The sequence below is a fragment of the Sphaeramia orbicularis genome, chromosome 4 (assembly GCF_902148855.1).
Source record: "Sphaeramia orbicularis chromosome 4, fSphaOr1.1, whole genome shotgun sequence".
Classification (NCBI taxonomy): Eukaryota; Metazoa; Chordata; class Actinopteri; order Kurtiformes; family Apogonidae; genus Sphaeramia; species Sphaeramia orbicularis.
Genome location: NC_043960.1, coordinates 57,709,199 through 57,723,948, shown reverse-complemented (window position 1 = coordinate 57,723,948; position 14,750 = coordinate 57,709,199). Strand labels below are relative to the sequence as shown.

The 14,750-nt window shown below is 38.7% G+C and overlaps 1 protein-coding gene across 1 annotated transcript; it reads left to right on the top strand.

The window, feature by feature from the left end:
* Window positions 1–159: 159 nt before the first annotated feature.
* LOC115417632 (5-hydroxytryptamine receptor 3A-like) lies at window positions 160–14,750 on the top strand. The gene is made up of 9 exons (XM_030131644.1): window positions 160–207; window positions 306–434; window positions 1,726–1,770; window positions 4,367–4,473; window positions 6,915–7,084; window positions 8,193–8,356; window positions 11,401–11,611; window positions 12,557–12,760; window positions 14,358–14,750. Exons 1-9 carry the CDS (start codon window positions 160–162, stop codon window positions 14,612–14,614), a joined length of 1,335 nt encoding a protein of 444 aa, XP_029987504.1. The 3' UTR covers window positions 14,615–14,750.

Sequence of the window (14,750 nt, the reverse complement as noted above, 5' to 3'; positions counted from 1 at the left end):
TTTAGTGTCGACAGCTGAAGGTCAGGCCTTTTAAGGTTCTCTTCATCTTCATCTCGGTGCTCGTCCATGGTGAGTAAAACTGTTCCTAACAATATATGTTGGAATAAACAAAGGTTGTGCTTGTCATGTTCCGTGTGTTCAGACTGTACTAGTCCGACCATGGAGGCTGTAGAAGCAGAGGCTGAGTGGGAGTGGAACTATCTGAGTGTCAGTGTTTAAAGGCTGCGTTGCCATGGTTACCACCTCTGACCCTCTTTGTTTCCTCTGTAGCTCAGTGCACTCCTGTCATGTTCAACTGTTCTCAGCCTGATCCTCGGGCTCTTCTGGAGGCTCTACAGCCCGTCTTCAAACTCAAATCCATCCGACCCGTGTACAACCTGTCCACCCCCACTCTGGTCTACATCGACTTCATCATGTTTGGAATTCTAGGGGTGGTACGAAGCATAAATGACCATTTTCAAATATTTATCAATATTTTTAACCCATAAAGACCCAGTGCTACGTTTGGGTCATTTCCCAAATGGATTTTTCTCCTTCCTAGAGCAATTTATCACCATTTATTCTAATATTATCCTCTGTATTTTGTGTTTTTTCAGTGTAAATCCTGTATCTCCCATATTTAATCAGCTGATCATGTAGATGTTCATTAAAGCTCAGATTAAAGTTGATGATTCTTATATCAGAAACAGAGAAAAACTGAATAAACAGTGTCTTTTTCAGTCCAATCTGTCATTAACTGAACATAAACCCAGTGTGTCCATCCACTGTCATTGATCCAACTCCATGGGTTTTACTGGGGACAGTGTTGTAGAAGATCACGGTGTTTCCATGGTAACTACAGAGCCTCTGAACATCCAAATATGGTCATATCTGATGACCATGAAAAGACAAAGAACTGTATTTTACACCAATTATTGACATGGATTGATAGGATTAATGGATCAACAGGAACTGAACAGTTTAGATCAGTAGATGGTTTAGGTTAAAGGTGGACGTTTGGGTCTTTAAGGGTTAAAGGTGGACGTTTGGGTCTTTAAGGGTTAAAGGTGGACGTTTGGGTCTTTAAAGGTTAAAGGTGGACGTTTGGGTCTTTAAAGGTTAAAGGCGGATGTTTGGGTCTTTAAAGGTTAAAGGTGGACGTTTGGGTCTTTAAGGGTTAAAGGTGGACGTTTGGGTCTTTAAAGGTTAAAGGCGGATGTTTGGGTCTTTAAGGGTTAAAGGTGGATGTTTGGGTCTTTAAGGGTTAAAGGCAGATGTTTGGGTCTTTAAGGGTTAAAGGTGGACGTTTGGGTCTTTAAAGGTTAAAGGCAGATGTTCGGGTCTTTAAGGGTTAAAGGTGGATGTTTGGGTCTTTAAGGGTTAAAGGCGGATGTTTGGGTCTTTAAAGGTTAAAGGCAGATGTTTGGGTCTTTAAGGGTTAAAGGCGGATGTTTGGGTCTTTAAGGGTTAAAGGTGGACGTTTGGGTCTTTAAAGGTTAAAGGCAGATGTTTGGGTCTTTAAGGGTTAAAGGTGGATGTTTGGGTCTTTAAGGGTTAAAGGCGGATGTTTGGGTCTTTAAAGGTTAAAGGCAGATGTTTGGGTCTTTAAGGGTTAAAGGCGGACGTTTGGGTCTTTAAGGGTTACATTGGTTGGTTGGTAACATATTCATTTCTTTATAAATTTATCCCTGATATCAAACCATAAAGTAACTGAGAGGAAATGCAAATGTTTTTTGTTTTTTTCAGGATGAAAAGACGCAGGTTTTGACCACATTTATTTGGCAGTTTTCTGTAAGTATCCACTTCTACAAATAATGACACAAGTTATTAAAGATACTGGAGAAACTGAATCAGATCATAGAGGTTACGACTGAAAATAATGTCCATAACTAAAGGGAGTGAAAGGGATGAACGTGTATTCAAACGCATTTATATGGAACACTGATGCATGTGTGTCCTCTGTAGGGACAAGACGAACAATGCATATTAATGAACATTTAAAATACAAATATGTCAGATTCTATCCTACGGCTCATGTCCATCTGTAGACCTCTGTTACACAAAAACACACAAAATACACACAGACAAATACACATATCATTGAATGCAGCTCAGACCATTTTAGCGCTGACATTTAGTACCAAATCCTTTAAATCACAGGTGTCAAACCGGATTTGGCCCCGGGGCCAAATCCGGCCCACCAAAGGATCCAATCTGGCCTGTAGGATGGATTTGTGAAATACAAAAATTACACTGAAGACATTAACAATCGAGGATGTCAAAATCATTTTAATTCAGATTCCACATACAGACCAATTAGATCTCAAGTGGGTCAGACCAGTAAAATACTATCATATTAAACCTATAAATAATGAAACCAGCAAATTTTCTCTTTGTTTTAGTGTAAAAAAGTAAAATTACATAAAAATGTTTATATTAAAAACTGTTATTTTACAAAAAATGTGAAAAACCTGAAATGTCTTAAGATAAGTAAATGCAATTTTACCAATATTCTGCCTTTTATTAAATGTTTGATGTTTTTGTAATTGTAACGTAGGTTGTAATGCAAATGTGTAAATGATAAACTGATAATCTGAGGCATAAAATTGCTAAAATTGCAGTTGTTTTTCCTAAGATGTTTCCAGTTGTTCATGTTACTCAAATGTTTATAGACGTTAATATTATCATAATGTAAATTTACTTTTTCACGGTTATTATTTTACTGGTCTGGCCCACTTAAGATCATCCTGGGCTGAATGTGGCCCCTGAACTAAAATGAGTTTGACACCTCTGCTTTAAACTCACCTGTGTTATATGAAGCATCAGCCTCTTCAGAACACTGAACACATACGCCCCAGTGCTCTGTTTGGAGTTTCACAGCTTCACTCACAAACTGCAAAGGACATCCCATAAAACCAAAAGCAAAAATAAAGAATGTATCTGATAAACCTGTTCCATTCTGCTGTTTCAGATCAGGACACTTATTTCATGTAGATCCAGATCTTGTCCTGTCCTGGGTCTGAGGAGGACCAGACTGAATGTTTTTTATTTTTTTTAATTGAAAATATTTAGGTATACAAGACATATAAATAGAATAGAATAGAATAGAATAGAATAGAATAGAATAGAATAGAATAGAATAGAATAGAATAGAATGCCTTTATTGTCATTATACATATGTACAACAAAATTAAAAGAGACAACTTTCTTGTGGTGCGTAGTGCAAAAGAAAAGTATATATATATATATATATATATATATATATATATACATACACACACACACAGTATATATATGTGTGTGTATATATATATATATATATATATATATATATATATATATATATATATATATATATATATATATATATATATAAATAACAGGAATCCTTCCAACTATCTGAGATTTTTGTCCAAACACTTTGTCAGAGGTTATTGATCTGATTGTTTACCCATGTATTCCTTTATCTCCAGGACAGTTTAAGGACAGTTTAAGGACTGAAGTTACATTTTACACTTTTTACTTTTTGCTTGTTTTTATTCTGTATATATATATATATATATATATATATATATATATATATATATATATATATATATATACAGAATAAAAACAAGCATGTCAACCAACCAAGAAACAGTAGAGATAAATATATATTGCACTTTGACCCTGGCTGGACACTAAGGATATATGTTAAAATTTGAACAACTATCAAGATTTCAAAAAGAAAAAGCATTTAAACAAATAAATTTGAGGAAAAAAAGCATAGATTTAAAGACACAAAGCAGAATGCACAAATAATAGTATATATAAAAAAAACATATCTAACAAAAATAAATAAATAAATACATCAGGGAGTTCAGTCTATTTTAAAGAATTCTTTATAAATTGTCAGGGTTCTAGGGGTTTTTTTTTTGTTAAAGATAAATTCTAGTTATTTAATATATTTTTCAAATCCCATCAGAAAAATTTCAAATTTGGGTGTGGGTTTTTTTTTTAATATTTATTTTTGTGTATATGGAATTTTCCAAATAAAATTATCAAATTTACAACAAATTCTAAAAAATTATGTCAAATTATGTCATGTTCAAAATATGTAATTACATTGTGAGATGTCATAGTTATTTTTTCATTTTTATTCATTCATTCATTCATTTCATTTTATTACTTTTAGGTATGATATATTTTTCAATTTTAGATCAGACGTTAGAAGAGTGCACACAAAGACAGAAGAAGTGTAGACTAGTTTCAGGACAGGAATGACCAAAGTGACAGGAGCAGACTGAATGTAACAGACTGAACACCTGAAAACAGGCGTCGCACTCACCTGGATGAGCCCAGGCTCCACCTGTGCACACGCTCACCGCTCACCGCTCTGTTTCCACAGTACTGGCTCAATGAGTTTGTCAGCTGGGACCCGGATCAGTGTGGAAGTCCTGTGATTTCAATTCCCAGGACGAACCTGTGGGTACCTGACATCGTCATGAATGAGTTGTAAGTGTCACGGTCTGAGGAAAAACAATCTAGTAATTATTGAATAATTACAGTCAGTCTTTAAGGTTAATTTTAGAGATGTACCCATCCAATATTGTCCTGGTATTGCAATACCAGGACTGCCGATATCTGCCGGTACCGATACTGACCGATTCGATACTGCTGTTAATTCACTTTTATTACACACAGAGAGAACGAATCTGAGGATGAATGAAGGTAATATCAGCCACTTTTCACTGTAAAACCTCCAGCACCAAATACCTGAAAACAGTCCAATGTGTCAGTCAGTGTTTTAAAAACATGTACCAGTCAAAGGATCAAAAACCGTCACAACAAAATGAAAATGTGTCTTTGAATGTAGGCACCCAACTGGTCAGGAAATTGAACGGCTGTACTTTAGAACATCAGAGGAGCAAGAATATTATCGTTAATGAAAACTAACGAAATGACGAAAACTAGAATTGGAAAAACATTTTCGCTAACTTAAATCATAATGTTGGCTACCAGGAACACACAAACTCATTATTCTTACAGTCAAAATTTCTCAAGTTCACAGACATTGTGGACTGTCAAACAGCTCAAATAATGTACGAAGCAAAAAATAATCTTTTACCAACAAATATACAGAAATTATTCAGTATTCATGTGGGGGGGTTATAATTTAAGGGGGAAAATTAACTTTAAAATTCACTTAATACGACTCACAACTAGGAAGGGTTTTTGTGTTTCAGTCAGCGGGGTGAGACTGTGGAACAGATTCAATATAGAGTTAAAGCAACGTCCAAGCAGGAAAGAATTTAAAAGGAGGTACAAAGAGAGTTTTTCAGAGGTACAGGGAGGAGGGAGGTGGTGGGGATCACTGGGTGTGATAAAGATGTATAAGTATGTGGTATGTGTATGTATGTATAGGTGTGTGTGCATATATATATATATATATATATATATATATATATATATATATATATATATATATATATATATATATATATATATATGTATGTGTATATGGGTGGGTGTATAGATCTGTGTATGAATATGTATTTACATATATGTGTTATTGTGTTATGTGTTTATGTAAACCATATTATATTTGTTCATAATAATATAAAGCCAGAAACCAAATTATTTAATAGTAAGTATCAGTCATATTATGGCATATAGTATAGATATGATTAGACGAGGAAGGTCATTATTGTTATTAATTATATAAGGAGAAGGGGTGAGAGTTTATAAGTTATACTTCTTCTCACTCCTTTTCGAATATGTATCATATGTCTTATGTTTAAGTGTTTTGCTTATTTATTTTCTTCTGTTTGACATTCATATTCAAAATAAAAACATCAATCAATCAATGAAATAAAAAAAAAACTACAGTTAAAAGAAAAAACAATAATTAACTGAAACTGTATTGTGTGCTTATAAAACTAACTGAAATGGATAAAAATTAAGGATAAAATTTCCTTCGTTTTTGTCTTTGTCAATGTCGGATTGATACAAAATCGATTTATTTTGCTCTAGCAATTTTAGCTAGCGGCACCATCCGACACTTCACTGTCCATCACTTCTTGTCACTTGTCGTTTAGAGTCATCTTCTTGTCCAAACTCTACCTGGAAACATGGAGACTAAAGTTGGGAGAAAGCAGCAGAGTCCTGTCTGGGATTTATTTGAATACGATGGCGAAGAAGAGAAAAGAGACGACAAAACTAAAATTAATACTAAAACTAAAATAAAACTAAGCATTTTGAATAAAATGAAAAATAATAAAAACAAGGGCGACACAGTGGTGCAGTGGTTAGCACTCGTGCCTCACAGCAAGAAGGTCCTGGGTTCCATTCCAACACCAGTCAATGGGGGTGGGACCTTTCTGTGTGGAGTTTACATGTTCTCCCGTGTCTGTGTGGGTTCTCTCCGGGCACTCTGGCTCCTCCCACCATCCAACGACATGCACTGATAGGTTAACTGGTTAATCTAAATTGCCCATAGGTGTGAATGTGAGAGTGATTGTTTGTCTGTATATGTTCAGTCCTGAGATGAACTGGTGACTTGTCCAGGGTGTACCCCGCCTTCGCCCCTATGTAGCTGGGATAGGCTCCAAGCGACCCCCGTGACCCTAGTGAGGATAAAGCGGGTTCAGAAAATGAATGAATGAATGAAAAATAAAAACAAGCAAACCTGCTCTAAAAACAAATTAAAACTAACAGAATTAGAAGAAAAAAAGTGAAAACTAAATAAAACTAAACTATAATGAAAAATCCAAAACTATTCTAACCTTGATCTGGATCAGATACCAATATGGGATCGGTACATGGCTTGTTACCTTTATTAGTAATGAGGGAAAAAGTGAATAAAAACCAACTGTTTCTAGTTAAACTCTGCCCAGACAGACTCCTGACTATGCAGTTGTATCAGCTGTGTTTGGTTTGTGTGCTTTGTCATTCAGTATGGAGAAGAATTCAGCCCCGTTCGTCCCATACACCTACTTGTATTCAGACGGTCTGGTTTATGATGACAAGCCTGTGAAAGTTGTCAGCTCCTGCAGACTGGACATCTACAAATTCCCTTTTGACGTCCAGAACTGCAGCTTCAGCTTCAACTCCTACTTACACCTCAGTAAGTACAAACAGCAGAGTCATAAATAAGGCTCCGCCCACACAGCAGGTCTGACGCACTGGTCAGACTTTTGGGTCAAATCTGATTTTTTGTGTGTGGGTTCATATTCCACATTAAATGCGACTTCTGTTAGTTTTGAGTCTGAACTGAATGTGACCCTGAAGTGACCCACATGCACTAAAGAGGTCCTGAAGTGACCCACATGCACTAAAGAGGTCCTGAAGTGACCCACATGCACTAAAGAGGTCCTGAAGTGACCCACATGCACTAAAGAGGTCCTGACAGAATACGTGACCACACAGACACACACTGTGTTTACAGAAGGAAATATGGTTTCCTCCGCTCCTCCTCCTGGGACCAACAACTGGGACGTTTGTCGCATTTCAATGACGTAAAGGTCGGATAAATGCGACCTGGACGTTCAGACTGAAGTCACATTGGAAAATATCAGATCTGTACCAGATTTAGGACCACATATCAAAGTGGTCTGGGTCAGATTTAGGACCACATATGAAAGTGGTCTGGGTCAGATTTAGGACTACATATGAAAGTGGTCCAGGTCAGATTTAGGACCACATATGGAAGTGGTCCGGGTCAGATTTAGGACCGCATATGGAAGTGGTCTGGGTCAAATTCAGGACCACATATGAAAGTGGTCAGGGTCAGATCAAAGTGGTCTCAGTCAGATTTAGGACCACGTATCAAAGTGGTCTGAGTCAGATTTAGGACCACATATCAAAGTGGTCCAGGTCAGATTTAGGACTACATATGAAAGTGGTCCGGGTCAGATTTAGGACCGCATATGGAAGTGGTCTGGGTCAAATTCAGGACCACATATGAAAGTGGTCAGGGTCAGATCAAAGTGGTCTCAGTCAGATTTAGGACCACGTATCAAAGTGGTCTGAGTTAGATTTAGGACCACATATCAAAGTGGTCTCGGTCAGATTTAGGACTACATATGACAGTGGTCCGGGTCAGATTTAGGACCGCATATGAAAGTGGTCTGGGTCAGATTTAGGACCGCATATGGAAGTGGTCCGGGTCAGATTTAGGACTGCATAAACTGTGACTCCGGTGTTCGACTCATCCATGTCCTGTTCCTTCCCAGTGTCTGACGTGCAGCTCACCCACATCTATGACATGGAGGAGAGGTTACAAGAGTCCAAAGAAGTGATGGCTACCATGGGGGAGTGGGAACTACTGGGGTTCACCATGAGAAAAAACCAGTACCCCACCGATAACGGAGAACCGTACCAAGAACTGCAGTTCCATGTAAGACAAGATCTGAGACCTGACCTTTGACCCCCATGTTGATCTGTTCTGTCTGTTCTAACCACAGGAAAACTATGTGGTTGGACATGATACAAGAACCAGAGTTTACCAAGAGCACGAAGCCACAAAGACCCAAAGACACCTGGGAACATGAATAATGAAAATACCAAACACTGAAATCCCTCCTACTGTTTGTTATGGGATGAGTTGTGAAGTGGACGTACACACTCAGCGGTCTCCGTAGAACAGGGGTGTCAAACATGCATCCTGGGGACCAAATGTGGCCCGCCAAAGGTTCCAATCTGGCCCTTGGGATATTTTTTGCAAAGTCAAAAATTCCACAGTCTTGAATTGAATTAAGCAAAAAAAAAAAAAAAAAAAAATTGCTTGAATTAAAGAAAAAATGTTGAATTAAGCAAAAAAAAAAAAAATTAGCTTGAATTAAGGAAAAAATGTTGAATTAAGCCAAAAAAAAAAAATTAGCTTGAATTAAGGAAAAAATGTAGAATTAAGCAAAAAAAAAAAAAAAAATTAGCTTGAATTAAGGAAAAAATGTTGAATCAAGCAAAAAAAATCTTCAATTAAGTAAAAAAAAATCTCAAATTAAGCCCAAAAAAATTATTGAATTAAGCAAAAAAAATAAAATAAAAATCTTAAATTTAGCAAAAAATCTTGAATTAAGCAAAAAAATCTTGAATTAACAACTTCAGTTTTTTTCTTTGTTAATGTATGAGAAGCTAACAACATTGAGTCTGTTGATTTGTGGTAAAGCTGAATCTGAACGAACTCGTCTGTGAGATGAACGTGTTCTAACACATTTGTGGTCAATGAAATGTCAACACAACTGTACATATTTGACCATTTAATTTTCAGAATCTCAGGGGAAGCCGAGCTTCCCTTGCAGTCTGAGAGAAATCGCCTCTGTCTGACCTGTAGACCAGTGGAACCATGTGACCTGTAGACCGGTGGAACCATGTGACCTGTAGACCGGTGGAACCATGTGACCTGTAGACCAGTGGAACCATGTGACCTGTAGACCATTGGAACCATGTGACCTGTAGACCAGTGGAACCATGTGACCTGTAGACCAGTGGAACCATGTGACCTGTAGACCGGTGGAACCATGTGACCTGTAGACCATTGGAACCATGTGACCTGTAGACCAGTGGAACCATGTGACCTGTAGACCATTGGAACCATGTGACCTGTAGACCAGTGGAACCATGTGACCTGTAGGCCATTGGAACCATGTGACCTGTAGGCCATTGGAACCATGTGACCTGTAGACCAGTGTACCTGACCAGTGTGACTGACTAGTGTAACTGACCACCAGTGTAACTGACCAGTGTTACTGACCAATGTTACAGACCAGTGTAACTGACCATTGTTACTGACCAGTGTTACTGACTAGTGTAGCTGACCAGTGTGACTGACCAGTGTTACTGACCAATGTTACAGACCAGTGTAACTGACCATTGTTACTGACCAGTGTTACTGACTAGTGTAGCTGACCAGTGTGACTGACCAGTGTTACTGACCAATGTTACAGACCAGTGTAACTGACCAGTGTTACTGACTAGTGTAACTGACCAGTGTTACTGACCAGTGTTACAGACCATTGTTACTGACCAGTGTTACTGACCAGTGTTACTGACCAATGTTACTGACTAGTGTAACTGACCAGTGTTACTGACCAGTGTTACAGACCAGTGTTATTGACCAGTGTTACAGACCATTGTTACTGACCAGTGTTACAGACCAGTGTTATTGACCAGTGTTACAGACCAGTGTTACTGACCAGTGTTACAGACCATTGTTACTGACCAGTGTTACAGACCAGTGTTATTGACCAGGGTTACAGACCAGTGTTACTGACCAGTGTTACTGGTCTACCAGGTGTCTGTGGTGTTTCTAATATAACATCTTCATTTAATCGGACATGTCTGTGACTGCTGCCAAACTTTAAATCTACTGTAGAATCTCAGGCCCTTTTGGTTTATGGACATGAAGTACTGGTAAATGATAATATCATGTTGTTCTATCATTATTTAATCTAGTATTCACTGACTGGTCTTATTGTTAGTGATTCGAGGTGTTTTCCACCTTTACTGGACGTTCTGTTTGTTTTGGGGGAGGACACTTGAACCAGTCGGATCCTGACGGGTTTATGTCGTCACCACCGGCCTGTTTCCGCTTCTGTCACATCAGTCTGTATTTGCACAGTCATAGGTGTGTACATGTCCCAGTACCCTGGGTAGTATCAGGACACTCCAGTCATAGTATCCAGATTACTCTGAACTGGGTCAGAACAGACCCTGGATCTGGGACCGATACTTCCTTAAAAGGGTTCATATTTGTCTAAACCCACTGTTCTTAGTCTGTGGGTCATTTCTTTGTGTATTTGGACTCTAATGGTTCAGACAGTTTGAATTTGAACCCTCCAGCTGCTAAAGAACTATCTTTAGATTCATTTGGACAAAAATCTAGTGAATTTCTCCAACCTGTTTGAATTCCTTCTTCATTAGTTGTGTCTATAACTAGTTCCGTCTCCACATCTGCTCATATCAGGTCCAGACTTAGACCAACATTTGTCCAATATTTCTTCATAATTGTTTGTCAGCAGCAGCGGTTGTAGTCCAGACTGAAAATATGTCCAAACTTGGAGCCCATTGCCTCAAATGTTCAGCTGTTGGTTGAATGGGACAGAGCAGCACAGCCAACAACCTGGAGGGGGCGGGGCCTGAAGTGGCTCATGTGCATTTAAAGGGCCAGCGCTCCAAACCACCTTTCTGGTGTCATTCCTCAGAAATAGGGTTGAAGATGGACCTGTGGAGTTGAATGAATGAAGAATTCAGATCCAATCAGAGCATTTACAGTTTATGGAGACCACAGGGAAATGTGGGAAAATGAAGAATTACATTTAAAAAAGACTAATATGACTGCTTTAAAGGACCAGTGTGTGTGGTTCTGATGTTCAGATGAACCTGTCTGTGTGTGTGTGTGTGTGTGTGTGTGTGTGTGTGTGTGTGTGTGTGTGTGTGCAGGTGTCGGTTCGGCGCCGGGCCACCCTGTACGTGGTCAACCTCCTCATCCCCAGTGGTTTCCTCATCACCGTGGACCTGTTCAGCTTCCTGCTTCCTCCCAAGAGTGTGGACCGCTCCCTGTTCAAGATGACGCTGATCCTGGGGTACACCATGTTCCTGCTCATCATGAGCGACCTGCTGCCGGTCACTGGGAACACCATCCCTCTGATAAGTACGTCCACAACCACACAACAGGCCCGGTTCTGTTCAGTGTCCCCCGTTGGCCCAGACTCTGTGTCCATGGGAACCACCAGTACACATCTGTATTTGGACCTAAAGTGACTGTTGGACTGAATTATGTCCATATTTGGATTATGTTTGAACTATTTATACTTTGTGAGCATTTAATTCTTATAATCAACATGTTATCTATAAATTACAGAGTATGTGAACATACATGTTCTTCTGTTTGAGTTTGATCTAAATCTTTGGTGCTTCTGTGACCTTTGTGGATCATGTGACCTGACCTGTTAGACTGAAGGTGATCTATGGAAGTAAATCTGTCTCATCAGATTTTGAATTATAAAAGCCACTGAATTTCTAGCACTGAATTTTTTTGCACTAAAAATAAGTATCTGGATTTTTTTTTGCACTGAAATTAAGTATCTGAATTTTTTTGTCTCTGAATTTAACTATGTTCATAAATTTAGAATAAAAAAATATTCAGATGCAAAAAATTCAGATCACACATCCAGGACACCAAGGATGAACAATCGATTCTATCTCAAGTCGAACCGACAGCCAGCCAATTGAGTTACGTTAGGTTGGTCAAGTGACGCTGATGCAGGAAGACAGCGCGGATGTGTGATCTGAATTTTTTGCATCTGAATTTTTTGCGTCTGAATTTTTTTTATTCTACATTTTTGAACATTGAATGAATGAATTCAGAGACAAAAAAAAATCAGATACTTATTTTCAGTGCAAAAAAATTCAGTGCTAGAAATTCGGTGGCTTTTATGATTCAAAATCTGATGAGACAGATTTACTTCCATAGTGATCTGGAGTCACATCAGACAGTTTCAGGGAAAACTGCAGCTGTTAGGATGGAGTAAGGACTCTGCAGATCCAACCTTCAGGTCCAAGTGTTCCACTGGTTCCTGTTGTTGTTCTTGTCCAGATGTGTTCCTGTCCATGTGTCTGGCCTTGATGGTGGCCAGTCTTCTGGAAACCATTCTGGTCACAAACCTCCTGTGTGGCTCTGCTCATTTTTCGGCCGTTCCCCCGTGGCTACAGCTGACGGTTCTTCATCTTCTGGGACACTTGGTGATGCTGCCTCCAAAGTCAAGAAAGAAAAAAGAGCCAGCTGTTGGAAACCCTGAAGGTAAGAGGCTGAACCTGGGTTTAGTCTGGACCAAGGTTATAATAGTTTGGGATTTTTCGTTATAGTTTAGTTTTATTTAGTTTTGACTTTTTTTTCTCTAATTCAATTAGTTTTAATTCATTTTTAGAGCAGGTTTGCTAGTTTTTATTAGTTTTCTTTTTTTTTTCTAAATGCTTAGTTTTAGTTTAGTTTTAGTATTAATTTTAGCTTTGTCGTATCTTTTATCTTCCTCGCTGTCGCATTCAAATAAATCCTGTACAGGACTCTGCTGTTTTCTCCCAACTTTAGTCTCTGTGTTTCCAGGTAGAGTGGGGACCAGAAGACGACTAAACGACAAGTGACGAGACATGACGGACCGTTAAGTACTGTATGGTGCCACCAGCTAAAATGGCTCAAGCGAAATAAATCGATTTCGTATCAGTCCGACATTGACAAAGACGAGAACGAAGGGAATTTTATCCATAATTTTTATTTGTTTTAGTTAGTTTTGTAAGCACACAATACAGTTTCAGTTAGTTATTGTTTTTTTTTTTTTAAATTATAGTGTTTATTTATTTCAGTTAACGAACATGTTTTTTCAGTTCTAGTTTTTGTCATTTTGTTAGTTTTTGTTAACAATAATAACCTTGGTCTGGACCTTTATCAGATGGGATTCAGCAATCAGTCCCACATCGAACTCAGATGTTCACTGATCGTCCATCCATGTTTATACACTTGGAATCCCTTTGTCTTAGTTCCTCTGTGTCTTTTATTTGGTCAAATCAACATGATTATTATCTTTCACAGGTGACAAACCAAAGTCACTCCTTTACTTCCTCCTTCTTCTTCTCTCCACCAGAGTTATTAGGTTATAAAACTTATCTAAAACTAAAACTGACAGTGAAAATGTTATAATGATCTTATCAAAATTACAAATACAAATGATTTTTTTTTAACACTGATTAAAGAATAAATGAAAACTGAATTCTAAGTACAGTAAAATTAAATTCAGTTGCAGGTAAAATTAGCTTCAGTCTGGTATGAATGGATGTGAATAAAAGGGTTTGGATATGGAACCTTTAATAACAGTAGAATGCTCTAAATAGAATGTGTTCATTATTCTGTAGAACCCTGTGGCTGACACCCTGTGTTGGTGACATCAGCTGTTTTACTATGTGTAGTTTTCATTCAACACACGTCAGACTGGAAATAAAACAGGACGGAGCAGATGTGATGTCATACCTGGGTTTGTCAGCTGCACTTTGAACAGAGGACACAGTTGGACTGTAGTTCAGTCTGAGGAAGGGGCTCCGAGGTCCCCTAACCCTGACCCTGTCCATGGTTAAGGTCAGCTTGTGTCCAGTCTGTCTTGGTCAGTCTGTCCTGGTCAGTAGGTCCTGGTCAGTCTTTCCTGGTCACTGTCGATACACTTTAAGGGTTCGGGTTAGGGTCTGTCCATCCACTGTTGTTTCCTTAGTTAGGGTTAGGGTCTGTTAGGGTTAGGGTCTGTCCATCCACTGTTGTTTCCTTAGTTAGGGTTAGGGTCTGTTAGGGTTAGGGTCTGTCCATCCACTGTTGTTTCCTCAGTGGTGTTCATTGCTCATGTGTCTCCAAACAGAGGTCCGCATGTCGAGTCTGATGGTGGAGGTTCCAGGGCAGGAGGGGTCACTGGAGGAGCTGAGGGGTCTGCGTAAAGAGCTCCAGAAGATCCGCATGAAGGTGGAGGAACATGTGATTGGCTCTCAGAGCTCCAAGGACTGGATCCACATGGGCCTGATCATAGACCGCCTCCTTTTCATCCTCTACGTCCTCTTCATCATATTCAGCTTCATTTCCATCATCGTCATCTGGATTCAGTCCCACAACCCCAATTGAACTGTTGGCCTTCATGTAGACGGAGACATCTGTAGGACTTAGGGTTAGGATTAGAACCCTTACCTAACCCTTACATGATGTTTATTTATGTGGGTTAGAGTTAGACTGAACTAAACAGGTTTATGTGGGTTAGAGT